Here is a 27,687-nt window from a genome sequence, read left to right on the forward strand (position 1 = left end):
AGGCCTTGCTCCAATCACCACCCCACCCCACCTCCTTTGTGTTCTGTTTGAGGTGCAGAAATGTTAATATTAAAAAAAGCAATAATTGGTTCTTGGGAAATTTCCATGGTTGCTACGCAATTCCATCACTAAACTGCCATCAAAATGTGGCAATGGTAGAACTCATAATTCAACAAGGCACCGTCGCATATTTTGATATGTATGTAACGGTTTTCATTGTATATGCATTGCAATCCAATATAAAAGCCATTAAATCATGGGTTTGTCCAAGTGACAGTTTATTTACTTTTTCTAAGAGCGTATAACAGATGAGTTAAAAAGCTGGTATTTTAATTAATGTCCATGATTTCATTGTACAAACCAAATAAGTCAGTTTCATTTGAGACTTTCAAGGTCAATATATTACGACATTCCTCAAGCTAGTTATTTAATATTTTACAGAAAAATACTGGGCATCCTTTTACTTTATCAAATGAGTAATTCAGCAGTAGGGCAAAGGGCAAAGTGTCTTTTAATTTGAAGGGATTTGCAGTTTTATGAGATTAAGTACCCAATGCTAAATACAAACATTGGCCTTTTGTCATTTTCTTCTGATGTAAATAGCAAAGTTCAAAGCTCAATACATTGCATTTCCCGTTTGCTTAATGTGTGCGATTTGAGGGTTTCGTAAATCTAACTTCTGAAATGCGGAGCGACACACAAAGGAACTGTTTTATTTTTTTATATTTGCAATGCATCCAACATCCCTTAAAAATAAAAAGAGCAATTTAACTTTCAAGCAGTATTTTAACTTTGCAATTTTGAAAATGTTGGTCTCATAAAACCGAAGTGAATAGGAAAGTACCAAAGGCTAACAAGTGTGATAAAAAAAGGTTTTCATTTAGTTTTGCTTACACACCTAAAATTAAGCAGAACTAGAGGAATAACAAATCTCCTTGTGAAATGGGAAATAAACAAAAAACAAACGCTATAACGACACTGGTTTACAGCAGACGATCAGAGGAGTTCTGTCTGTAGTAGTTACGTTGTAGCTTCCATGCGGAGGACCTTCATGGCTTCTGCGATCATGGCGCTGGTGTCTATTTGTCCATAGATGCCCACCAGGAAAGCTTTGTGGAGCAATATGTCTGCATGTTCTATTGGGTGGGGGGGAGGGGGGGAGGGGGGGGGAGGCAAGGACATACAACGACACGTTATGGGCATGATGACATCCTCTTAAAACACTTTTTTCTTTCTTTGGATCAAAGTGTCTGCTAAGTTATTTAAGTTTATTGTATTTTAGCTTTCGTCTCAAACCCTAATGGTTTCTCTGTTGATTATTGTACATCATCCAAAGTACCTCTGTGATTGAGATTTTGCTTTACTCTTATTTAATATAAGTCCTGGCTCTACGTGATTTGTTATCCTTGCTAAGCAGTTGTTAATGCTGTTTAGCACCAAAAAACCTGTATAAATGAGTACTGTATTTAGAAGTTAAATCAAAACATTTTGGTTATGTTTTCAATTGGCGGGGTAGGCGTTTGCTCGCTGGAGTTTGTTTGGTGAACGTGACTAAACGGTGTGTTGTCCTTACCTTGGCAGAGGAGCACATATTCCGGAAGATTCCTGAGTGCCGTCTGCACCACATCAAAGTTCCCGCTGCCCATGCAGTACATGAAGGTGGGGAGGAAGTCTTTCGCCAGTCTGTGAGCGAGAGAAAGCATCCCGTCACGTTACGGACCGATTGACTCATAGCTGCACAGTGTGGCAACGCGTTGACAGGCTGAGTGACGTGGAGCGCTGTTCTAACTCAGAACGTCCAGAGCACAACAACTCAACAGCCACTCCTTCAACCAAACCTAAACTACCAACAAATAGCAACCTGGAGCAAAATATCGATCATACAGATCATACAAAACGTATGGATACGTTGGTTTATGGTGAAGGGTCATTTGATTGCTGTGACAGAAAGGAGCGCACACACACACTCCTCATTAAAGAGTTGCTTGGGTCTCAGCGTCTATTCTCAGGGTTGCCTACAGGTAGAAGGCAGACATTGGGTTTCAAAAACCCTAAGCACAAATGCTATCCTCCCAAACTTTCTCCCTTTGAACAATGACCATCAACCTTCTTGGTTCTTCAGGCACACAAAGAAACACACACGAGGAGGATGGGCCACTCACCGGGGGTTGCCTTGGATACAGCGCAGGGCCAGGTTGAAGGCCATGTTCCTGCACAGCTCCTCCGACGACATCATCAGCCTCTGGAGGTCGTTCTGGGAGCAACCGTCAACACAAAGCAATGTGAGGGGGGGGGGGGGGGGGGGGGCGGGGGTGCTCCACACACGCACACTCGCACACACACACACACGCATGCGCATGACACACACGCACACGCATGAAACACATGCAGACATCAGAGATGCAGAAATGCCCTTTTATAATTATATTGGCTATTTGCACTGATGGCTGTATGAGTAGATGAATCGGTGACTGGAAGAATGGATGACTGTTGATGACAGGATGACTGGATGAATTGACTCGATGGCGGGCTGAATGAATGGACCAACGGATGAATGAATGACGATACGGTCAGTTGACCGTCTGGATGGATGAACGAGTGTATAACTGGGGGAGGGGACTCACGGTGAAGTACTGAATGATCTCGGGACTCCTTCGGGACTTGTCGTCCACCTCGGTCAGCACCTCCAGCACATCTGTAGAACCAAGAGCCCACAGGTTAGAGACGAGGCCCCCTGGCAGCGCTGCACCATGAAGGTAAGGGGACCGGGGCCCAGTCTACAGGGTGTGGGCCCTAATGGCTGTGTGTTGCCAGGGTTACCCTCCACCGCCTCCCCTCGGGATATCTTCTTCAGGTACAGGGTCATGTCCCCGGCCGTCAGGGTCACGGAGGCCGAGATGTTGACCAGGGGCAGGGCGCCGCCGGTGGGCTCATCTAGAAGGAGCACCGCAACACACACACACACACACACACACACACACACACACACACACACACACACACACACACACACACACACACACACACACACACACACACACACACACACACACACAGTTAAGCCATGTCAATTCAGTGAAATACAAATACATCCCAGTACAATGCAAAAACAGGGCAAAATGTCTCGGTGCCCAAGGCAAATATTTTAGATGCCATGATAATATGAAGGGTAACGTTTTGAAGATGTGCTTCAAAACTATTAGAATAAAAGAGCAGTTAAGGTTTTTCAACATTGACCTTAAGATTATATTCCGCAGACACTTTGAATCACTTCAAAAGTGATTCAAAGAGGAAGCTGGGAATAATCAAACCATTCAATCAACTCAACAATAATAATACAACAAACTTAAGTTAGTTTGTTGACAGTACCAGAGGTATTGTGGGTATTGTAGTTGTGCTTACCATCCCCGTCATCAGCGTTGCTGTCTGCTGAGCAGCTCTTTACAGGCAGAGTGAGCCCAGCCAGCAGAGACTTCAGCTGCCCCAGGTGTGGGTTCTCCGAGCACAAAGCCCTGTTCGGAAGAACAATGCAAAAGCAGTCCATTAAAAGTGCATTGGTTATAATGTGCCTGACATATTCATCCCCTAAGGGCAGAGCACGACTCGGTTCTTGTGTGTCCATGAACTCACTGCAATATGTCCGAGTGCTTCTGTAGATAAGGCACCGCTGCCGCTGCATTGTGGGTAATGTATTTTTGCGTGAACTGAAGGAACTTGTTGATGAAAAGCAAAGGGGAACGGCTGCGCTGGAAGTTCTACACACAAAACACAAACATTTAACAGACATGACATAGAATCGAGGATGCAAACAAATTCAAATCCTGTCTTAATACAAAATAAACATGAAAAAAATACAAAAACATGAAAAAAAAAAAAGAAAAAGATATTCGTGTTTCCACAAATAAAGCGTGGGCCCACCTTGAGGGCCCTCATGAAGGAGAGCAGGCAGTCCTGCAGTGCCCTCTGGTGGTGGGCGTGGAACACCAGCGGCTGCAGCAGCTCCAGGATGGCCAGCACGTTGGTGAAGAAGGTGAGGTGGTTGTGCTGGCGGAACTCCTGCAGGTTGAGGTGCATGCGGCCTTGCAGCAGCCCTGCGATCATGGGCAGGTGCCTGCGGAGAGGAGGAGTTCACCAGAGGAAGAGGCGGGTCAAAACCCGGCCAATAACAGCAGACGCACGCATACTGGATTAGAAAACAGAAGTCCGGAATACTAATTTGTTTGTACGTATTTTAATATGTGTTTACAAAGTCAAATTCTACGTAAATACCGATACAACACATTTAATTTTGATTATTATATCATCCTTTCACATACTTATTTGAGTGGACTTGGGTTTGATTGCAAGCTGCGGTTGAGACCTTAACTCTACACTGGTATTTATCAAGTCGCCCATTCATCGATCTATGCGTCCACATTGTAGTGGAAGGCACTAGGACCCTAACTCCATCCAGAGGGAACCGTACCGCAGTAGGAGCACGGGGTGGGAGACGGCCAGCTTCCTGCAGGCCAGGTTGGCGTCTGACATGCGGCTCTCCGCAGACTTGGACTCTCCCGTTTCGGCGAGCAGCGAGACCAGCCGATGGACCAGCACGTCCATCTGAGGAGACACACAGTACACAGACGTCCCGATGAGGTGTGGGGATGGGAACACATCCAGCTGGCAAACACACAGCGGAGAGACGATATAATGGGGTGATGTGGCGGGGAATCGGGATAATCCTTACAGATCCACAGGGAATATTATAACCCTATTTTAATTAAATACATCATTAAGTTCTTGTTTGGTTTCAGATCGTGTTTAGAAGTAGGATTAAATAACGGAGAGATCCGGTACTCGAAAGAAAACTGTGTGCGTTGTGAGTGTGTGAGTGGGCCTGTGTGTGCGCGTCTGTTTGTGTGCGTGTGGGCTCGCCTCTGTTTGTGTGTGAGTACGCCTCTGTTTGTGTGTGTGTATGTGTGTGTGTGTGCCTGGGTGTGTGTCTGCGTGCATGTCTGTGCGTGCGCGTGTTTGCGCCAGTGTGTCTGCCTGCGTGTGAACCCCTGTGTGTGTGTGTGTGTGTGTGTGTGTGTGTGTGTGTGTGTGTGTGTGTGTGTGTGTGTGTGTGCGTGCGTGCGTGCGTGCGTGCGTGCGTGCGTGCGTGTGTGCGTGTGTGTGTGTGCATGCCATTGTGCATGCATGCGTGACCAACAGGTCTCACCTTGCAGGTGGTGCCGTCGGCCACGCCCCCGCTGCTCCAGGTGTCGTCCGGGAGGGTGACGTGCTGCAGGACCTCGGGGGACTGCAGGTAGATCTGCAGCAGCAGACTCTGACAACGCTTACTCATCGCACTGAAGGACCACAGGGAGACAGAGAGAGAGACGCCGGGGCGATCGACTGCAAGTTCAAATACAAATGCATTCTTTTCGAAATGAAGGCAGGGCAAGGCAGCTTTATTTATGTAGCACTTTTTGTTATACGCGAGGCCGACTCAAAGTGCTTCACATTGAAACACAGTCATACAATATAAGAAAAGAGATAAGTAAAGGAAAACAAAGGCAAAGTTAAAAAGAAAGTGCAATGTGTTTAAGATTTAGCAGAAAGCTAAAGCAAACATACAATAAAATGAAGTAATAAAATAAAAATAGATACTTTAAAAAAGTGCAAAGTGCAAAAAAATGCATCGTGGAAAGTGCATGAAGAGAAAGACAAGGGGGTGTATCGTCACAACAACGCTCTTTCACTATTAACTATTCACCTGCATCAGTGTTCACAGACTACAACCACTACCTCTAGAGCAGTGGCGTGGCATCTGCTGCTTCCTATTAATGCGTCTTTGATGTTTAGTTCGGTTATCACACTCAAGTCCGTTAAGTAGCAAAGTCGGTTCACCCTGGTGTCTATATATTAACTCCCCATTGGTGACCAAGCAGTCGCACGACAAATCAATTCAAATGTGGTCCTCTTCCATGTGAACTGAGGTGTTTGTTTGTTGAGGAAGACCACCAGGACCAAGCCAAACTGATTCATTTTGAAATACAGTGCTGTGTTTGTGCGTGCGTGCGTGCGTGCATCTTGCGTGTGTGCAACAAACACTCTTGAACTTGTCATGCTTTACCTTATCTCTCACGACCAAAGAGCATATGAGATTTTTGCTCATCACACTCGAGGAAGTGATGTACATTATGGGGTGTCTGTGGTTGTGGAGATACAACGCAGGAAGAGCCTCCGAATTAACCGGCTGATTAAACAAATTTAACTTAACAGTTGTCTCTTTTTTTAATGCTTGTTCTTTTCTTAAAACGGTACTTGTCTTCTGATTGATGGCCCATTTAGAAACCTTATTACCCCTTGTGCCTAGTGTATTATTTACTATAAGTACGTTATTTATTATTATGGAGATTCAATTCCGATTGTGCCATCAATAGTGTGCGGCTAGTCTGGTCTGGCCAGAACTAAATTATTTGGTGCCCAAGTAGAGAGTGTTTCTTTATTTCACCCAAATAAGTTTTATTGGTCTAATTTTCCTAAAGTGGAATGATGTGGCCATTTCCGAGAAATTACCATTCGGTACGGTAATTTCCCCTTTATTCGCTCTCTGCAATGGAAAATCCATACAGCGTTGTCTCCCCCCCAACTAACAAACGACGAGATCACAAAGCATGACAGTGCCTTTCTCTTTGGTTCCAGTCGGGGACACGGGGATGAGTGCACCACTATCGTTTATGCAAAAAGTCTTGATAGCCTCATACAGACAAATTCAATCCACAAACGATGTCATTTGCGCTCATCCAATCATCCTACGGCCTCAAGCCTCTGATCGCCTTACGGGACACTGTAGTCCACGCAGAACCAAAGACCTAATTACCACCAGCTTCCCATTTAAGCATAAGTTGCACACAACCTTGACAAAGAACGTCCTCGCACCTTGTACAGCAGTCGATTAAGACGTCAGAATAAACACAAGCAACCTCATCCGTGTGTTTGGCATTAGCACGCAGAGTGCTTTCAGCGCAAACAACTGCTTATTCCGCACAAGAGCCAGCCGACCCTTCTCCTTTGAGATGGATTTACACACAGCAGCCCTGCTTTTTCCTTTCTTCCCAAGTCCGCTGAGCTGCATTTAAAATAGTGTAATTCCAAAGCTCATTTCGCTTGACCTTGGCCAAAAGTATCTCTCGTTAAAGCGCTTTATAGCGCACCCAAGACGTGCTCTCCACCATGAGGAAGAAAGCATGCCCCCCTGATCTCCGCGGCAGGCCCGGTCTGGTTTACAGGGGGGGGGGGCTCGCAACACAAGGCGAGCAGGGTGTTTGTGAGCCCTCGTGGCTTGTCTAATCCCCTCGGCTTCATCGTTATTATTATTACTACACACACGCACGCACACACACACACACACACACACTGAGCTGTTTTAAAGGGGATCCTGGTTTTGTCAGACGTCTCGGGCTGCTCCCTAATTTCACACCAATAGAGCTAATTATCGAGTTCTGCCTGCGCCGCGGCCGTGGGCTTGATGGAAGGGGGGAGTCTGCAAAGTTCACCGGGGCCGAGAGACGGAGGAACTATAACTAGTGTGCTCCCTTTTTCACCCCCTCTCGTCGCACTCTAATGCGAGCGGGGAGGAGGTCGGTCCGGGTGTGTGTGGCTCATTAGACAAAGCGGGAAAAAATGAAACGCGTGTCAAACCGTACGGCTTGTTAGCACGTTGGCAAGCGATATAGGGCTATGAAATATGTTAAGCATGTGTATTTGCAAATGATTAGAAAACAAACAGACGCTGATGCGGATTATCCCATTGGTGGACGCGCTAGGGTGTTTGACACCCAGCCGGGGAGGTTCTGGGTTCGATCCCCGAGGACTGCAGCCACTACCTGTAGGGCCTCCTTTAGCAGACTTTGGATGAGGGTGTCTGCTGAATGACTTGTGACAGTAACAGAAGCAGCATTGGCTTCAAGAGAGACTATCAACCCTTTTCACACTCCGGCCTCTCTGTCCAGAGCTAGCATTAGAGAGGACCTGCTCAATCGCCTGAAGGTCTCCTCTCATTGAATGTTCCTGCCAACGGGGCGGCACAGACCAAAGGGAGCATGATACCTCTGCTAAAGATATTTATATTATTATATATATATTTTATATTCATAGTAAATTGCATACATTTAGACAAAAGAAAAAAAAAAAGGCGCAGTGAAAAGTGACACGTGGATCCAAGTGTTTTAGATTAAGATAAACTTGATTTATCCAAGACGAGAAACTTTTGAAAAGTGGCGGGTAATGAAAAGAAGGGAAAAATACAGTTGTGCTGCCGCCACCACCACCACCGCCATCACAGCCGCCACCACCACCACCGCCATCACAGCCGCCACCACCACCACCGCCATCACAGCCACCACCACCACCAACCAGGCCTACCTGTCGCCCCACTTCTTGGTGCAGCTGATGAGGTACTCGCACACCATCCTGATGAGGTCCACGTCGGCGCTGCAGCAGGACAGGAGGAGGGGCAGCCGGGACTGGATCAGGGAGCAGGCCGTCTGGTCCGGGGACCCACTGCTGCTGGTGGTGGTGGCGGTGGCGGTGGTGGTGGTGGTGGTGGCTTCGTCGGCAGGGGTGGAGGTGGCCAACTCGGACTCCAGCAGGATCAGATCCACCAGGCTGACCAGCTCCTCCGAGCTCAGCCGCAGGACAAACTCCTCCGCCTTCTTCTGCAGACGGAGAGAGGGAGAGCGGTGGTCAGGCTACGCCGTTTAACGGCGGGTTCATTTGGGTTTCTGTGGTCATCTTTTGATCATCGTCGTCTTTCCCATAATCATATTGTGGACAATAGTGATGCAAAAATGTGATGCCTCATTTCACAAGATGAGGATATGTAAACCTTAAAACGTATTACAATTGATCATATTTATTGCAGAAAACGGTTGCATGACGTTAATTCACAATAACCACACTGCCTAACCTCGACTCCTACCTGAGGAATCTTTTGGTCACGGCCTTGCCAGATGCGTGGGATGTGGCTGCAGGCCCACAGGAAGTCCAGGGCAGGCGAAGGGTCCAGTCTGGTACCACACACGCACACGCACACACGCACACACACACACACACACACATTGAGAATAATCCTCCTCCTCCATTGAAGGATGATGAAAGCTTGTTCATCCCGGCATTATTCCTTCCAGCCAGCCCTACCTCTGGTCCCTGCGCTTGCTGAGCACGGCGCTGATGCACTGCAGCAGGGTGGACCAGTTGGACTGGTGGGTGAGCAGGGCCAGCAGGTAGGGTCTGTAGGAAGGGGTTCCACGGCCCTGGAGTGGGATCCCATGAACGATGCATTAGCCCGAAAAACAATAAATACATTTGTAATCATATGATGGTAAAGAGATAGGGGGACAGTATAGGACTGTAGATGAATGGTTGTACCTTGTTGAGGGCAAACAGCAGCTTCTGCTGGAGGTCTGGGCAAACGGAGGTCACCTCGGGGTCCAGATGCTCCAGCCAGTCCACCAACAGACCCGAGCTGAGCCCGGTTTGGCTCACCTCCGAGCTGCAGGAAAGGGGCCGATCATAAGGTGAGTTAGTGAAATGCTGAACCTTTTTCTGCATAATGCATAGAATATTAAACCAACAATACACAGACTGAACATCTGGATTGAATTTGCATTGAATGACCCTATAGCTGCTCTTAATAACAAGCTTCATCGATGATTGGTGATGGATGGAATGCTATCACGTTTCGTTAACACAGTTCAAGTCCCTTAACCAGGCACTAGACCAAGTTAACCAGTAGTCATTGAAGAAGTCAGCACTCAGAGCATATATATTTGTTAGCTACTCATGCAGAAAATAAATTCAGCGGTAACTGCAACCCGACGATGTCATTTGAATCTCTAAGGTTTAATTGAGAAAAGCAACGTTGTGACATAACTAACCCAATAAAGGCTTGGTTCATCCACTGAACCAACACCCGATGGGACTATTAGACGTGTGGCACTCACTTGTTGCACTCCCCCTCTTTCTTCACAGCCAGCTCCTCTGTCTCCCGGAGCAATAGTGAAATCACCATGGCAACAGGACCGGCTGTCCCATTCTTGGTGCCGATGGTCATTAGCAGAGACAGGAGCTCCTCCAGATAGGGCGACTTCGTCTCCATCAGCCCCTGCAACACTAATTCACCGAAGACATGCTTAATGCTAATCGCTTACAATTAACAAATCATTAGTCACTTTTCACGTTGCCATTATTGAATCATCTTTGCCTCTGCTTGGTACCAGTTCATTACATCACCATGGGCAGTTCATTATTTCAATTAGACCAGCTGATTTACCGGTAACCAGATCAAAAGCTTGTTTGACATTATCGTGTAAAAAAACGCATCACTAACTCAGCTTAAAGGCGCAGCAGAAATGATTTAAGAGGGAGGTGGAGAGACGACTTTGAAAATGAACAACCAAAAAAGTCCACTCCCTCTCTGCTCCTGCCCTCCCTACGTTTCTCCGCCATTGAGAAGGGTTGCAATCACACACCTGTGATTGACAGGCAAGATGGATCCCTGGACCAATCAGGGAAAAGATGCCCTGCGGTCCAACTCAAATTGTCTCATACAGAGGCAGACACGAAGTAAACCAAAGCAGATATTCCACAGAGCAATAAACTCACTAATAGCGGGCGGATGGCTGGGGCAATTTCTGAGCAATAATCATAGGTCTTAAATCTCACCTTCAGCTCCTTTACAAGGGTCGGCCAGGGGGCCACACGGTGGGGTTAAAGCCTACCTTTGCCTATGAGCTCAGCCTCTGGGTTGCATCTCTCCCCGGCCTTCAGCATGTCGATCACGGCTCTGACCGCAACCTCGCTGTCACGCCGGTACGCCAAGGCCTCTGCAAGGTGGAGGAAACCTGCTCGAACTGTATGTAAAAAGCGTGCGCGTGCACACACACACACACACACACACACACACACACACACAGGTTATATAATAACAATAATAAAAATAACAACATATCTAACTGCCAAGCTAACTATTCAACTAACTAGCCAATTGGCTATCTGACAAGCTAGCTAGCGGTCCTTCTAAATAACTAAATTAACTCAATAGTTAACCTGCTGGATAACGTACTACCGCAGTAACAACTAGTGAACTAAACAACTAGCAACCAAAGGGATCAACTCTTGTGAGGTGGAGTGCGAGGAGCGTTCCTCACCGTCACTGAGTCGGTGCTTGTGGGAGTACTGCCCGGCGAAGGACTTGAGGAGGCTCTTCAGGGGCCCTGCCTCCACCGCAGGGTTCTCCAGCCAGGTGAGCATCTCCACCACCACCTTGAGGAACAGGGAGGAGAACGCCCCGTCCTGGGTCACCAGGCGCTGAGGGGGGGGGGGGGGGGGGGTGGGGGGGGGGGGACTTTAATTAGTTTAACTTAGAATCACATTAGGCCAAAAGCCGTACCCAATTCATGTTTATGTGCATATCTCTGAATTTTCCTGCGCCACTTTATAGTTAGGTTTAATTTATGGATATGCATACTTTATGTATAGTCTCCTGTGTATGTGTATTTTGGTATGCTAATTGTATTGAATTTACTGATACATTGTTTTTCACTATATTAGTATTGCACTTTTGTCTTGTATAATTTGTCCTTATTCTACTATAATAAGTACTAACTCATTCTATGTTCTATTATCTTGAGCAGAGTTATGGTTACACAAACAATGTCCCCGGGATCAATCAAGTCATCTTAATCTGATGTCAAAACCTGAAACCACAGCCGTCTCTATTATCCTGGATTAACTCTGGTTGTTACTGGTTTACCCTGCGATCCTTCCCTACCTGGTAGAGGTGAAGCTGCCGCATCAGAGGGCACGACAGGGCGTGGCTGCGGTGCATCGCCACGACGACGGGGCCGGCGTGGGCGGAGCCGAGCAGAGCCGCCATGGCCTGCAGGAGGTTGGAGGCGAGGCCGGCCGGTTGGACCAGGCCCTGCTTGGCCCTCATCAGCTCCTTGGCCAGGGCCTGCTGCAGGGCCAGGGACAGCTGGCTGGGAGGGGGGCCCGGCCAGCGGGGGTCCGCCTTCAGGGGGAAGATCTGGGGAGGCACGTGGAGGAGAATAAATCAGCCCAAATAAACTACAAACAGAACACAGAAGGGAGGAGGGAGCTGGATTAGACTATCAATTTAGAAAAATAAAAAATCCTTCTGAACCGACCAAGGGAAATTCATGTTGATCCAGAACATCATACGACATCATACATATTAGCTTTAACTTTGATTTGCACTCCCTGATATTTACCCTTGAGCCTCATCTAAATAGGACAGATTGGGATTTTGGATCATTTAAATTACTACTTTAAAAGCCCTGGGTATTATTGAATGTGGTGCTACTTGGTTAATTATATTGGCCTGCACTTTTAACAATAAAAAAGTAATTATAAAGTCATTAAATAAATGATTTAAAAGAAAAAAACGATAACAGTAGTTTCACAAATTTCTGATTATTACTGATCAATTAAATGTCAAGGACACCCAAGGACACACATAATGCCGACGGTCCTACCTGCAGAAGTAGGCTGGTGAGGTCATCCGTAGGTTCAATGACGGCCATCTGATTGGCTGTTCGTATCTTTGCTGAACTTTGGGGAGTTTCCACAGTCACCTTTGCCTTTCCTCCATCAGTAGAATCTGTGGAGGGATATTGTATTGTTAAAATGCATGAAACAACAAAGCAACAATGCACAGAGCAACATGTTCATGTAATTTAGCTTGAATCCAATCCTTAAGGGCTTTTTATGGTTCCACGTTCCCGCCACGCAGAGGGGTTACGGACCCCTTACGTCCTTACGGACCCTCCTTGTGTCCACCGCAAGGGCCGGACGTGCGCTTCCCAAAAATCGTAACCTTCCGTCGAGGCGGCGCAGCAGCAAGGGCTGTGATTGGTCCGCTTAGTAAAACCCGACGCAGACCCATAAACGTTCACGACTGCGTTGAAGCGTCTGCGTGGTCATTGCGTTGAGGGAACGTGGGACCATAAAAAAGCATTTACATTACATTCAGATACATGTACATTTACATTGAGCAGATTATTTTATCCAAAGCAACTTACAATGAGTATATTTTTCAGAAGAAAGAGAAACAATATATTTCTGTTGGTACATTAAAGATATTCATTTAGATGCAATTAAGGTTGAGGCCTCTTACTCAGCAGATGCCTACAGGTATTCTTCTGACTTTCAAACCCAAAACCTTCTTCGTCTGGGGCTCAAACTCACCACTAGACGAGCCATACATTGGGGATGTCATTGAACGTGTTAATACAGCATGAACCAAAGAGGGCCGGTGAGCACTGACCTCGGCGTGGGTCCAGGGAGGCGCTGAGCAGGCCGTGGAAAGTGTGCCCCCCGCTGGCTCCTCGCTCGTGCTGCACCTCCACCAGGTGGGCCATGTAGTCTGGAGGCACGCAGACGCTCATATTACAGGGGATTGATACGTGTACGTAATGAATGCATACCAAATTATGCAAGTGTTAAAAAGTACATTAGCACAAGTTACAAGTACAAGTTTATTTTTGTACAAACACAAAATAAAGTGGTGCTGAAATGAGTCGATGACATCATTGAAGTCAATCGATTACGTAGCTTTCCGTTTTTTATTTTGACTGCTCGTCGGACAAGCAGGCATATCCTGCTTCGACTAAGTTGTGATGGGCAATTGCCAGTATACATGCCATTTTATTTACACTAAATGACCTTGCCAAACCCCAAAAAACAATCAACCAATACCTTGACGAATCAACAAAGAATCCTATAAATCTCTCCATTTGTTGAGGACTTTGTTCAAGCCCTCAACTCATGTGCGAAATGATAAAAAAAACTATATTAAAAAAGGTGACGCGGGGCCCACTCACGCTTGTCCATGATGTTCTGCTCCAGCGTCTGCGGGTCGTGGGACACGGCCTGGTCCAGGTACTGCAGCAGCTTGCTCATGCTGGACACGGGGATGCCGAAGGACTGCACGAACAGCAGCAGCTGCTGGGGCTCCAGGTCCTGCAGCGCGGCGTCCACCAGCCGCGACACCTCCGAGCGGATCATGCGCAGCTTCAGCCAGTCGGGCAGCAGCAGCGCCTCCTCCGACGTGTCCACGAGGAACGCCGTGGGCAGGGGCTTCTTGTCGGGGAACCAGATGTCCAGCAGGGCGTAGAAGTCGCTCTCGCCTGGGTCGGGGGGGAGGAAAACATATGTGGTAGGAACGAGTTTGTTCTTCGTCAGAGTGTTGATTGATTTTTACGACTAACAACCTTATATTTATTTTTCCTAAGGCTACTTCACATTGTATGTTTTGAGCGTTCTCAGCCTCAGTTGTAAGTGGCTTGGGCTCAAAGACGCCACCAAAAATGACTCAAGGTAAACGTAACTACAGAGGTGCGAACTCTACCTTTGGGTGGTCCCAGGGTCAGCAGGATGACCATGGCGTGGACCACCAAGATGTGCATGGTGGCGGTCTCCCCTGTAGTCCAGCGCAGGAACACCTGGTCCTGGGACTCGGACTGGAAAATAACAACAAGAACAACCCAAAATTTGTTTAAAACATTACTGAATAAATACAAAAATTAAAAAATTAAAAGCATAACGTCTTTTAAAATGTGTATATTTCATAATAAAAACTAATCTAATATATAAAGCGCTTTTCCAGACACCAAAGCAAAAAAGGCTCAAAATCAAGTAGCAGAAAGAGGGTCCAACTGGAGCCAGGGAGACGGTGGCTCACCCAGCTGTACAGGTCCTCCCCCTCCTTGGTCTTGCGCATGCGGCGGATGTAGGAGGAGAAGATCATGAGGAAGGCCGACAGCACGGCGTCCGACTCAGGCCGGCAGGAGTGCTTGGAGAACAGGCTGTTCATGATGGTGGAGCGCTCCACGATCAGACGCGCCACGTCCTACAAAGAGTCACACACAGTCAAAGACAAAGTCTGTTTTATTCACAATTCCAAAACAGAGGAATCAAAATGTTGTCTCCGACCCACGGTGCAATAAGATTAAAATTAGGTAAAATAAAATAAGTAATATTTACAATAGTGCAAAATAATTGGGAATAGTGCAAAGGTAGGCCAATAAAAAAAACGCTATATATAAAATAAAGTCAATAAAGTAAAAAAGAAAAGGCATTTGCTCAGAGATGCATCACTTACATTTGTTAATAATGTTCATCTCAACAGTCTGTAATGTATACATTTACTTTTACACATTTACTCATACGTTTCTGCGGCTCATAATGTATGTGTGTCTAATGTATGTATTTATTTATTATTCTTTAAATTTTCTTCTGTTTTGAAATTTCCATCAATGTCCCATACAATACGCTGTGACACCTGAATTTGTCTGGGATGAATCAAGTACAATCCCATCTTATGGTATCTCTCACCAGAGCCAAGTCGTTGTGTGCAGCCTGCTCCTCCACCGGTGCATGCTGGGAAAGGTAGATGAGGTAGGCGCTGATGGTCTGTGGATCCGTCTCCATGTGGATGGCCTGGAGAGTGACATTAGGGCGTCAGGCAAGCTTCATAATAAATGGTTAGGTTGGCATGATGTGCCTCATTGTTTTTCACAGTTTTATATTTAGTACTTTTGTTTTGTATTTATTATATTATATTTTGAACCCTATACATTTTTGTGCAGCTTTTTGTAGCTATGTGAAAGCTTGGCATATTGATTCTTGAGTTGAGTTAAATTTATGATTACAATATTAGGGTTGCAGCCTCGTGGTGAGGGCTGAGAGTATTTGGTCTGTCCGTCATATAAAATAACATATTATCCGGAGTTTTTTCCAAATTAGGTGGATCAGTCCTCACCATGTGCACACACGTGCTTGTGTACAGTGCCTTCAACTGGCAATTTGCAGCACTTTCCATTCCCCTTTGGCAGCCTTTCCCGGAGCACTGTGCTAATTAAGGCATGGTGCTATCAAATCACCGTTATGCCGCGATTGCAGATACAACTGACAGACCCCCACCGAGTGCACCGCTTGTTAGAGGAAATCCCCCGTCAGGGTATTAATCAAGAGCCGAAGCTGAAGGTGGCACACAATTGGACAGATGACGGCAAAATACCCAGATTATGGTTTTCCCTTTAATAAGGACAGTGTGTGTGTGTGTGTGTGTGTGTGTGTGGGGGGGGGAGGAGGTGTTGATCAGCGACCTGCTGCAGAGCAGTGGAGGTCATGCCGCGGACGCTGTCGAACAGGGGCAGCTTGGGCAGGTCCTGCAGGAGCCACTGGTACCCGGGCAGGAGCTCGGCGTCCGCAGAGTCCTCCTCCATGGGCTGGTCGCGCTCCTCGCCGTCCCGCAGACCCCCCTCGCCCAGGACCAGCGACAGACCCTGCGAGTGCGTGGGAAATGATGTCAGGATGTGGTCACACGGCGGGTTGGACGAGTGGTCTAAAAGTACCCTGCTTTTATTGTGAAGGGGATACTTCTCTTGAAGACTTTTAAAAAAAAAAAATATATATATATATAAATTAATTTAAAATATATGTTATCAATCAATAATCTTGTCTTTCTGATTCCTTAGGCGATTCTGGATCAGAAAGAATTATAATTGAAATTTGCATTAAAAAAAATATGCTATACATTCATTGTTCTTCCAACATGGGTTTGCATGCTTCAATTGTTCTTAGCCCCACTAAGAAGCTTTGGATGAAAAGTGTGTCAGAATTAAAGACTCAAACCAACCTTCATAGCCAGAACCCGTGAGGCCACCTGGGAGGAGCTGAGGCGGCGCAGGAAGTAGTCCAGCACCTCACAGGTGGTCTGCTCGTCCGCCTTGGGCCCCAGCAGAAGGTCCTGCAGGCGGCCCAGCAGCTGCCTCTGCTTCTGCTGCCTCTGTTCCGAAGGATGGGAAGGGACTTTTATTTTGAAGAGAACTTCACAGCACAGTTCTCTCCCATCGCAGAGATGGAAGGGCTTTTATTTGCACAGAGATTCGCAAATTTGTTATGCAAATATGATGATCTCCTGAGCGAATAGCATAGTAAATGATGAATTTTAATATTGGTTTAATGAAACCCTTTCATATATAATCAGTTACAGTGAAAATCTCTTTATTCTCAATTGATTCAGTCATTTCCAAAAAATCTTTAATATTCAACATCATTACAAAAATGAATGAACAAAAAGAAAACACAAAAATGACAGATGAACGAGGACTAGAGTAACATACTTGTCTCTTCTTGGCCCTCTGCTCCTTGCTCTCTGCCTCATCCTCGTCCTCCGTGGGAAAGTTGTCGTCGGCGGCGTCGTGGAGGAGGAACTCGCACAGGCACTGCACGGGCAGCACGTCCAAGGACCCCTCGCTGGACTGGACCAGGTCGGCCAGCCAGGGCATGGACTGAGAGGAGGCCTGTGGAGAAGCCCCCGAACGGAGAGCAACAGGTTAAAGATCCTACCCGAGCGCATGGTTCACTGGTACAGTGGACCACACCTCCTTCCATTTGTTGTCTTTCACAGATTCTAACTTTCTTCTTAACAGATAAGCAGGGTGCAATGAACTACTATTCGGATTCTAACAGGCCGAACCACCAGGTTCAGACTACCTTTATTTCATCAGATTTCTTCTGTTGGTTATCTTTTTTAGTATATTTAGTAGGGCCCGACCGATATTTATTTTTGAGTGCCGATGCCGATGCCGATTATTTTCAGAGAAAAATTACGATTACGATTTAATCGGCCGATTAAAAAAACAAAAAAAAAAACATATAAAACGTAGTTTTTGATACCTTAAATATACTTTAAACACTTTTGACGAATATGTGAATTTAATGCAGAATCTTTGAGTGTTTTAGAATGCATTTACAGTAAAAAATGAGTGTAATGTAAAATGTAAAATAAATAACTAACTCCCAATGTGCTGCGCTCGTGAGCAGTGACTAACACGTGCTTGCTGAGCAGTATGGTCTCACCGTTAGAGTCTACAGTATAACAAATTAACATGGCCTGGGACCTAAAGAAAAACAGGCACAACATGCTCAAACAACGCGTCTTGTGTACATTGGTGAGGTGAGCGCGCAGCTGCCTGAGCGAGCGTGCTTTCATGTTGTACGGTAAAATTCAATCTCCTCTTTTTTACTCCAGCTAAAGTTGTTAGTTAGCAAGGCGAGTAGGAGCGCAATCTGCAGGATACTAAGCGCAATAACATTTATAAAAAATAAAATAAAATAAAAAACTAAAAAAAAAAACTGTTGTAATCTGCGTCTTTTTGGCCGATGCCGATTATTTTCAAAAAGGCTATAATCGGCCGATTAAATCGGCAGGCCGATAAATCGGTCGGGCCCTAATATTTAGTATCTATTTTAAGTAAGTATCAGTGTTCGAGGACAGGTGCCGTTTTTAACCTTTATATTACCAGCCAATTCTTATTGAGATTCAATTCATAGCACATGTGACGCATGATACAGTTAATGGTACGGTGCCCATTCTAATAGTACATGTCATCAGATTCACTGTTTGTTATTTAACAAGACACTTTGATCCAAAGTGTGACTTAGCTCACGTTTTTGAACAGGAGCAGGTAGGGGAAAGGTAACTTAATCAAGTATGGCTACAGTAGACTACCTGTCAGCTTGGAGCCGGCTAGTTTGCGTTAAAGAGAAGAGTCGGGGTACCTACCTGTCTCTGGATGATGTTGAGCAGGAAGTCGGGGTTCCGGCTACGGCAGAGCAGGTGGCCCAGGCGTAGAGACGTGTTCAGGGTCTTTATCTGCTCCTGGACCGAGGGAGGGGGCCGGCGAGGGGGTCCCCTGGAGGAAAGAAAAACACACAAAACAATAGAAATAAATGTCAAAGAAGAAACACTTGAGTCACGTTTTGAAGTTCTGTCTATACCTTACATTAAAAACAGAATAAATAAGAACATGATTTAAGTCATGTTTCTAAGTTCTGGCTATATGCATTTGTATAATTTCATTATTATCATAATGCTGATAGCATCTTGTGCACATACACTGATATCAGCATATCACATACATTATACATATAACACTGATCCAATCCCATAATCCCACTGCCCTACAGCCCGTTGTCTCTAGCTGGTTTCCCCCCCATCCTCCAGGTCTCTTACTGGGGGTCCAGAGTGGTGAGCTGGGACAGCAGCAGGCTGTTGCTCTCCGTGATGGTCTGCTTGGTGGAGGCGGCCGCCAGGTGGCTCTCGAAGGCCAGGATCTCCTGCCTCTCCCGCTGGGAGGTCTGCAGCTCCCGGCTGATCATCTCCGTCTTGGTGTCCTCGTCGGCCACCGTGCACGGCGGGAAGGAGTAGTTGCTGGCGAGAGGCGGAGGGCAGAGGGTCAGGGGACGGGCGGAGGGATGAAGGGCCCTCTGGAATGACGGGGAGCTAGGTTCTTTGCACTTACTTGGTCATCACCATCTCCATGAGCATCTTCAGCGTGGGGTAGCCGTCCCAGGCAGCCAAGCCTGGAGGAGAAGGAGAGGTGGAACAACGTGGGTTTGGTTGTTTGTAAGGAGGTAATATTTGATCCGTTCTTTGATCAGAATCAATGAAAGATAATGACATGGATTGATGGATTCAAATCATTGTTTTATTTTGGAAAACAGATTGCCTCAGGGATGGGTGGGTTGAGTTTTTTGTTTTATTTTTTTGATTTTGGTGCCGACTTGTATTGGATCCTTTGTGCCGGTACCTTAGTAACTACTCAGTAATTCTAGTGTGTTCTTTGTTTCGGTCAACTTTGTTACACATATTATTCTCACTGTGCATTTTGTGATCTTTACATTACGCTAGCTTTGTAACTACACAAGCTAAGAACATAGTGTTGTTTTTTGTTATTATGTACTGGATGTGGTTGCATTGTGGTTTGGGTCGCCGGATATAAGATTGGGCCGGTTTTTGTCAAAAAGCCAAATGAATGAATGAATGAATGATGAATACCTATTTTCTGTGGATTGAATGCAGCCACCACGAGCAACAGCAGCCATGCCTTCCAGTAGAGTGCGGATATTGCCAGATTTGGAGGTTGATACCTTAAAAGTAAAAAAGAAGCATTGATATGAATGACCATGTCCATGACCAATCCACACAGGCATTCATAGGAGCATGACAGTACATTAACAAACGGAACGGAGCGTTACCCAGAAGGCATCACAATGTTCTCCGGATGGTGGTAGGTACAGAGGTTGAGCACTGCATCGATCAGCTGGATCCTCTCCACCCTCAAAACGTCCAGATCTGGAGGAGAGGCGGATCATATGGCTCTGTTAAGAGGGGCTTCAGCAACGCTAAGCAAGCCAGCATGCAAGGCAACAGCCATCCCGTCAGGAGCAGTTAGGGTTATGGGTCCTGCTCTCTCAAACCCCAACAGTCATTTGACTTTTGAGTCCTCCTAGCTTCTCAAGTCTCTCTCTCTGTCTAATATAATATCAAATTACGAAAATAACAGAAAAACATGAGAAGGAGACCGCCACATACCATCGGACTGCGCCCCGGCAGCTCTCTTCACAAGGTGGTCTGCCAGCTCCATGGCGTCGGCGGGCCCCAAGGGCAGGTCCCGGGACAGGCCGATCACCACGATGCGCATCAGGGTGTCCTCCAGCAGGGGAACCTCAGAGCACAGCCGCAGGAAGAAGCTGGGGGTGGGGGGGGGTGGGGGGGGAGGCAGTTGATCATACATCATACATTCATATGAATTAAATTACATTTTCTGATCACAATCGCAACCTTGTTCGTCCAGGGATTCAACTGTATACCATCAAATAAACATAGATACACACGTGCAAAATACAAATGTAATATTACTCAAATATATATCCACTGTTCCACATAAGGAGCTGGTTTCAGATTCGGCTAATATATAATATTAATGAACCTTTAATAACTGTGTATTTAATTTAATACATGAATTAATCATTCATCATTTACATGGCTACACATAGTCCCCATTCTATGCTTCAGTGCCAGGGGCAACCCAATGTAAAATAGGAAAGGCTCACTTTCTGTCGCTCTCCGGCGGCCAGTTGTCCCACTTGTAGTAGGTCTCAGGCTGCTCCGTGAACAGCACCTTGTGGAGGCTGAACATGTGGGGAAGACGGCAGATGATCAACAACCAGCTGTAGCTAGCGTAAGTTCCTGCCTTTGGCGCATGAACGCCTCAATGTACTCATGGCCTACCAGTGCACGTAGTCCTTGGCGCCCGTTTTACTGATGGAGGGCACCACGGTGTGAAGCCACCACACGGCGTCTCGTTGGATGGCGGCGATTTGGTTCTGAAAGGACCGCAGGGTCTCCAGATCTGGAATCCCCCCAAAAGAGTCTGATGTCACAAACGACTGCGATTGGACTTTTTGTTTAAGGGGACAAAAGCGGCAGAAGGGACAAACAAGGCTGCGCTGCTCAGGGGCGGCTGGTGAAATAAACAAAGGCAGATCACTCACTTTTCTTCTCGCCTTTGTCCCACGCGAGGCCCGCCTCCTTGACCTGGCCGGTGATGCCGAGCATCATGGAGACCGTGAGCAGGTCGGTCACCTGGATAACAAAACGCTCCTGGGGTTGGAGGGGGGAGAGGGAGAGAGAGCGTATGGGTAGAATGCGTTGGAAATGTGCACACACCACCACACCAGCCCTCCGACAGGCTTTCAAAGAAAGCACCCACTCGTACGTTTTCTTTCTTTATTCTAGAGGACTCCCCCTATGGGTTACAATCATGCTACTGCATGCAAAATCTCTGCAAAATCACCCAGTTTTATATTGGTTTATATGCTTATTGAAAGTGAAAGTGAGTCGAGGGACCGTTTCCAGGGGAGCCGGCCACCCCCTGAATCACAGACCCCTGTACGGGGTCAGGGGGGTTGTGGTTCCCTTTTTCATCCACATAGGACCGTTGAAGAAGAGCTCACCTTGAACTCCATCTCGGTGTAGGTGGTCTCCTTGCGCTCCTGCATCAGCCCGAGGCAGAAGGGCTGGAAGTTGATCTCGTGCTTGGTCTGCTTGATGATCTCGCGGAGCAGGGCTCGCGAGGCACGCAGGTAGTCGTCCTTGTTGGTCAGCAGGTCCTGGAACACCATGGCCAGGAACTGGAGGGTGTAGAAGAACCCAAACACAAGAGTCGTTCCAACAGCCTTTTTAGAAATTGTTGGTGGTTAGAAATCCCCTCATTTTGCCACCAGGGGGGATTCTGATGGCCATACAGGAGATTGAGAGCGTCCCACCCTGAATGTGTGGGATAAAGCAGCTGGATCAGCACCCAGCATAAAGTGTTAAGTCCACTAGGCAGGTGGGTTTCTCTGTCGATCATTCATCTGTGTGGACATGGTCATTGGTCGCTATGGGGTTGATTTCAATATATATTGTAATAATATATAATCACATCTGGCGGTAAAATTCTCACTAATCGGCTATTTAAAAGGAATTTTGTGATGCAACCATTATGCGTGACCATTTTGGCACCCACTACACTCAAATCCTTCTTTGAGCGTTCCTTCTCTAGCATTCTTCCTTGATAATGAAGGCCATTTATCCTTTCCCTTTAGGTCGTTCGGTTCAGAGGGGTGCCCTAAAATGTGGCCCGTGAAGCACTTTGAGCCTAACTGGGGATTAAGGGCTGTCCAGAGAAAATGGGCTTTTTGAAATGAAAGGGAAGGGAAGGCGGGGCGCCCGGCCGTCACCTTGGGGGCCTGCTCGGGGCTGTGCAGCAGCAAGGTGTGCAGCGTCTGCATGTTGTTGGGGTTGCGGGCATTGGACAGCTCGTTGAAGATCACCAGCTTCACCATGGTGCCCAGGTTGTCTTTGTGCGCGTTCAGCAGCTCCCTGGTGTGTGTGTGTGTGTGTGTGTGTGTGTGTGTGTGTGTGTGTGTGTGTGTGTGTGTGTGTGTGTGTGTGTGTGTGTGTGTGTGTGTGTGTGTGTGTGTGTGTGTGTGTGTGTGTCATACGAAAAAGCTGTGGTTAGATCACGGATCAAAAAGACATCCAAACAGGACTGTGATCTGAAAGGAGCATCGGATGACACGCAACGTGAAAGGACGGACCTGACGCAGAGCATGTAGTGGTTGAGCAGCACTTTGGGCTTCAGGCGGATCTTGATCAGGACGGAGATCACCTCCATGTCGTCTGAGCCGTGCGTGTTGCAGTTCATGCACATGGACATGAGCAGGTCCTGCGCTGGTCGGTTCAGCTGGGGACACAGAGATGGATTTGCTGCTGTTGTTCTCTCACAAATGCTGATTGTATTCTGTTCGGACAATTTGTACTGACTATCTGGTCATTTAGCAGATGCTTTAATTCAAAGTCAAGTTTTTAAACATTTTACAACTTGACATTATAATAAGGAGACTGCAGACATTTGAAAATGTGTATTTAGTGTGATTGTAGGGCAACAAGTATTGCTATCCAGTGTCTATAACTTTTTTCAGTACAGTCTGAAATTGCATTCGCAAATATTTATACATTGGCATCTAGCGTAGTGGTTGCAGATTGAATCATACTCAATACAAAAGACCAAAAATCGTATTTCCATAGGATTAATTACCTTGAAACGTACTTGAATGAATATTATACTCAATTCTACTCAAAACACTTCCGTTCTGCTAGACACCACTAAATTCGACAAACTGCCCCTTTAAGACTTTAGACGCCCCCCGTAATCCGTGCATCTCAGGGCGAAGCGCGAGGCGGTACCTTGGGGTTCTGCAGCCACATCTCCAGCCTCTGGACGGCCATGAGGCGGGCCTCCTTGAAGCCGCAAGTGGCCGTGAGCAGGCGCAGGAGGTTGCGCGACACGTTGTCCATGGGCTGCCTGCGGTTCAGCTGGTCCCTCAGCACGTCCAGCACGTAGTCCTCCACGCTCTCTGCCAGCTCCTCGTACCTAGCGTCACGCATAGGAGGGAGGGGGGAGGGGTTTATTCCCTCATTGGTGCCGTAATGGGATTGGCCAGTGTCATGGCTTGGGGTTAATCGACTTTGCTGACCGAAAGGCCCTCTTGGTTTGAGTCCCATTGTGCGCAGCGCATGTGTAGGCGTCTTTGAGCAAGAGTATGCAGTGATTGCAGCTAATATTAGTGTTAACTGCATGTCATTTTGGAAAAAGGTGAAATTTAATAAAAATGGCAATAGGATATTGAGGTTATATTTGGAGGAACCAATTGGTGAAACCAGCTGAAACGCAATCAAATATATATTTTTTTATTACTGATAGTGTTTATAGAAAAATAAATAATGTACAGATAATAATTAACCAATTGTCAAGCAAAAAATATAATATAAATGAAGCTAAAACCAAAAATAAATGTTATTTGGAAATTATATTTCAGGTAGCCCCCTCTCCCATGGGGGCAGGGGGGGTTGGGGTCTACCAGCTCCTGTACCTGGGCATGACCTGCCCGTCGTCCTCAGGGCTGAGCTTGTCCTCCCCGATCATTAGCTCAGTCTGGCTGTCGTCCTCGTCCGGAGTGGATGGATGGGGGCTGCTGCCTAAAACACACAAACAAAAACACACAGTCAGATCAAAAATTAGTTTAGATGCATGGGAAACCCTAGTCTTTAACGTGTGTGTGTGTGTGTGTGTGTGCGCCTGTGTGTGTGCCTGTGCCTGTGCCTGTGTGTGTGTGTGTGTGTGTGTGTGTGTGTGTGTGTGTGTGTGTGTGTGTGTGTGTGTGTGTGTGTGTGTGTGTGTGTGTGTGTTTGTGTGCCTGTGTGTGTTTGTGTGTGTATGTACCTGCGCTGAGGTCTCCCCCTCCGGTTCGGCCCGTGTCTGCCTGCAGCAGCATGCTCTTTGGGGGCATTTTAGTGCCGAAGGCCGTCTGGATGTTATCCACAAAGTTCTTACAGTGGGAGCTGTCCACCCAGATCCTTTCTCCCAGAGAGTCCTCTATGTACACCTATACAGAAACAAAGTGTCCACATGAGCATTAATACCAAATGCAATAAAGCATCTCTTCATTGCCAAAACAAGCTCACGCTCTCTCTCTCCCTCACCCCCACCCCATTCTCTCTCTAAGCATATTTCACCATAGTTAAATAAATACAACTTGAAAATAACTTATTGTATTTTTACAGTGTGAAAAGACTCTTACTTTGACGAAGATCTCGGGCCAGTTCTCATCCTCTTCATAGGCGGCCATCAGCAGGTTACAAGCCAGTACAGAGACAAGACTGTTGCCCTTCGCTTTGAAGTTGATGGAAGCATCCCGGCGTAGCAGGCTGCACAACGCCTTCATAGAGTGAGTCACAACACAAAAGAGAGTCAAAAAAATACTGACAATACAATTTGAACATCAACTAAATAAGTCAACTTTACATAGTCTTATTTTCTAGCCTGTTTACGATATTACATTTGAGATTCAGAACTGTATCGGCCAAGGTCCCAATATATAAGAAATTATCTACACACAAATTTAGAAATATTAATGAAAAGGCAATGAGTAAATAAATATTTTGGAATGGAGGACAGAGCACAGATATAAATAACAAATACATGTTATGCAATAGCTACAATTTCAATGTACTTACAAATAGAATGCAGCTGTTGTGACAGATCACAGGACAAAATAAAAAACAAAAACAACAGCAACAGCAATACAATTCCTAGTGATAAAACTCACCTCGATGATTCCTTCAGTGGCGAACACATTGGGTTTGATCTTGGCCAGGAACATGAGGCTGAGGTAGAGGGTGATGTCCGGCTTGGCTCGGTTCAGCTTCAGCTGTTTCACGGCTCCGCACAGCAACCCTTCGATGCGATCGTCATTACCGTCCGACTCAGCGGCCTCGATGTCATCCAACAGAATAGCTGGGGGTACTATGGGAGCAAGATGTATCGGTGAGACTTAAAAGAGAGGTACATTAATGAAGCATGAATAGACATTGGTCATTGCAGTTAAAAGCATTATCGTATAGCATTAGCATTAGGGTAATTAAATAATGTAAACATTCATACCTTAGTTTAGGCTTAGGGTAGGGGTCATAAATATAGTGCCTGTTAAGCCCTTTAAGACTGTACCTGTGATTAAGGGCTATACAAATAAAATAGATTGTAACATAAACACCATTACGTTAGTTAAAAAAATAATTACTTGTTAGTTAAAGCTTATTACTGCATTTACTACTGTTAATTAATGTACCCTTATTGTAAAGTGTAACCAATGGATCTTGTTTTAATCATTACACATACCATTAACACCCTGCAAGCTTGTAGATCACATTACATCTTCAGGTCCATCATTTTTACTTTTTCAGGGATCCTCGAAATTGGAAACCTGGTGGTCCACTGTCTATCACTGTATTACGATCAACTATAATCTCAGATTGTGTTGAGTCATCATCAAAACCTCTGCCTTCAGATAAAGACCACTGAATGAATGAGGATTCACGTAAACATGCATACGTGCATTCATTAAAAGTAAAGCTCATGTTTTACACCCTTTACGGTCCCCCAGTGAATAAACACAGAAAGCGCATACCTTCAATGGGTATGACCGAGGGTTCCTTAATGGAGGGGGATATGGCCCTCTTGTCGACGGCGGCGACCTCCGCGAGCCTTCCAAGGGCGCTGACTGGAGGCGTGGTGGAGAGCTTGGGCCGCTTGGTGAGGCCGGACAGTCCGGAGGAGGAGGAGGGCAGAGCGGTGGACGTCTCTCGTTTGCGATCGGCGGTGGTACCCGTGGACGCTGGCTTCAGAAGGACGGCAGGTGCCTTGGACTCCCCCCCGCCTTTTGCTCCGAGCGGAATGAAATCTCCAGGGGGAGGGTGACCTGGGGTGGATGACAATAAATAATATTTACTTGTGTGTACTTGTAATTTTTCTGATCCGCACTACTTTGCCAACAGTAATAAAACACATGTCCTGAGTAAAAAGAGCTAGGAATGGGTCAGCTAGATACACAGTAGAACTGACACACTGCAGACAGAATATAGAGCTTTAAATGGGTTGTTGACAAACCTGACGGTTTGGCAGCGCTGGGGCGCCTGAGTGTTGCTGGCTTTGGGCGATTCATGGTCCAATGTTGTTAGGCGAGGCGACCTTCACCTCAGACCCACAGCAGGTTCCCAGACACTGTTTATATTTTGGTCGATAAGAACAAGTCTCAGCATATTAGCCATTCGCAAGGAAAACTACGGAAGCGGCCAGCTAACACTAAGCTTTGAGTTATTAGGCTAGTGATAATGAATAGCAGAACACGATAACTGAGGTAAATCTAATACTATTGGCTCATCGTACACCACTGATAGATCACAGAATCCTAAAATTGGTATTCAATTTTAAATTGTATGTTTGCCTAACTCGAGAAGAGAAAAGAGAACATCATAACGTTATGGCATAGAAAGAAAGTCATAAATTACAATTAACCGCTACGATCTAATATATGTTTGATATACATACATATCTAACAAGTAAAACATAAAATTGCTCACATTTCGTTCCTTTATATGAAAATGTTTTCATTTAATACTTTCGAGCCACTCTTTGTAACTCATAGTACAACCACGGATGTTTTGTAGAACATGTACGTTAGCTAGCTCACTTCTTCCCCGTGTCAATTGACGGGTCAGAAACCAACAGAATAGTTCATACTACCCCCTGCTGGAGGGGAGCGTTACACAATCACCCGTCCGTCCACTTCTGTCTGTCGTTCATCAAATTATTCATAAGGATAATAACTACAGAGCTCGTACGTGCAAACAACAGTTTCCTGATTATGATTGTTTAATTCAAAGCTTTAAATGAGTTTCAC

At 46.2% G+C, this 27,687-nt stretch overlaps 1 protein-coding gene across 3 annotated transcripts; it reads right to left on the reverse strand.

The window, feature by feature from the left end:
• Positions 1 to 685: 685 nt before the first annotated feature.
• Positions 686 to 27,493, reverse strand: ints1 (integrator complex subunit 1). Of its 3 annotated transcripts, none has more exons than XM_060038467.1 (47): positions 27,368 to 27,493; positions 26,895 to 27,017; positions 26,416 to 26,706; positions 25,558 to 25,754; positions 25,030 to 25,167; positions 24,672 to 24,834; positions 24,322 to 24,427; positions 23,636 to 23,822; positions 22,987 to 23,132; positions 22,627 to 22,768; positions 21,859 to 22,035; positions 21,397 to 21,505; positions 21,134 to 21,275; positions 20,956 to 21,033; positions 20,435 to 20,592; positions 20,098 to 20,194; positions 19,898 to 19,989; positions 19,362 to 19,422; positions 19,073 to 19,270; positions 18,623 to 18,752; positions 17,178 to 17,357; positions 16,691 to 16,840; positions 16,158 to 16,337; positions 15,385 to 15,489; positions 14,732 to 14,899; positions 14,399 to 14,510; positions 13,872 to 14,177; positions 13,316 to 13,414; positions 12,525 to 12,649; positions 11,801 to 12,055; positions 11,178 to 11,337; positions 10,749 to 10,880; positions 9,972 to 10,140; positions 9,397 to 9,520; positions 9,166 to 9,281; positions 8,948 to 9,035; positions 8,392 to 8,684; positions 5,201 to 5,330; positions 4,466 to 4,599; positions 3,919 to 4,111; positions 3,631 to 3,755; positions 3,403 to 3,512; positions 2,821 to 2,934; positions 2,625 to 2,695; positions 2,163 to 2,254; positions 1,574 to 1,683; positions 686 to 1,136 (listed from the first exon to the last, which is right to left on the reverse strand). In XM_060038467.1, the coding sequence occupies exons 2-47, from the start codon at positions 26,947 to 26,949 to the stop codon at positions 1,021 to 1,023; spliced, it is 6,624 nt and encodes a 2,207-aa protein (XP_059894450.1). In that variant the 5' UTR covers positions 26,950 to 27,017; positions 27,368 to 27,493; the 3' UTR covers positions 686 to 1,020. The 3 variants fall into 3 exon arrangements, with proteins under 3 accessions (XP_059894450.1, XP_059894459.1, XP_059894470.1); XM_060038476.1 differs by having other exon boundaries at positions 26,895 to 27,008; positions 27,368 to 27,487; XM_060038487.1 differs by having other exon boundaries at positions 21,134 to 21,254; positions 27,368 to 27,487.
• Positions 27,494 to 27,687: the final 194 nt, after the last annotated feature.

The sequence above is a fragment of the Gadus macrocephalus genome, chromosome 2 (assembly GCF_031168955.1).
Source record: "Gadus macrocephalus chromosome 2, ASM3116895v1".
NCBI classification, from domain to species: Eukaryota; Metazoa; Chordata; class Actinopteri; order Gadiformes; family Gadidae; genus Gadus; species Gadus macrocephalus.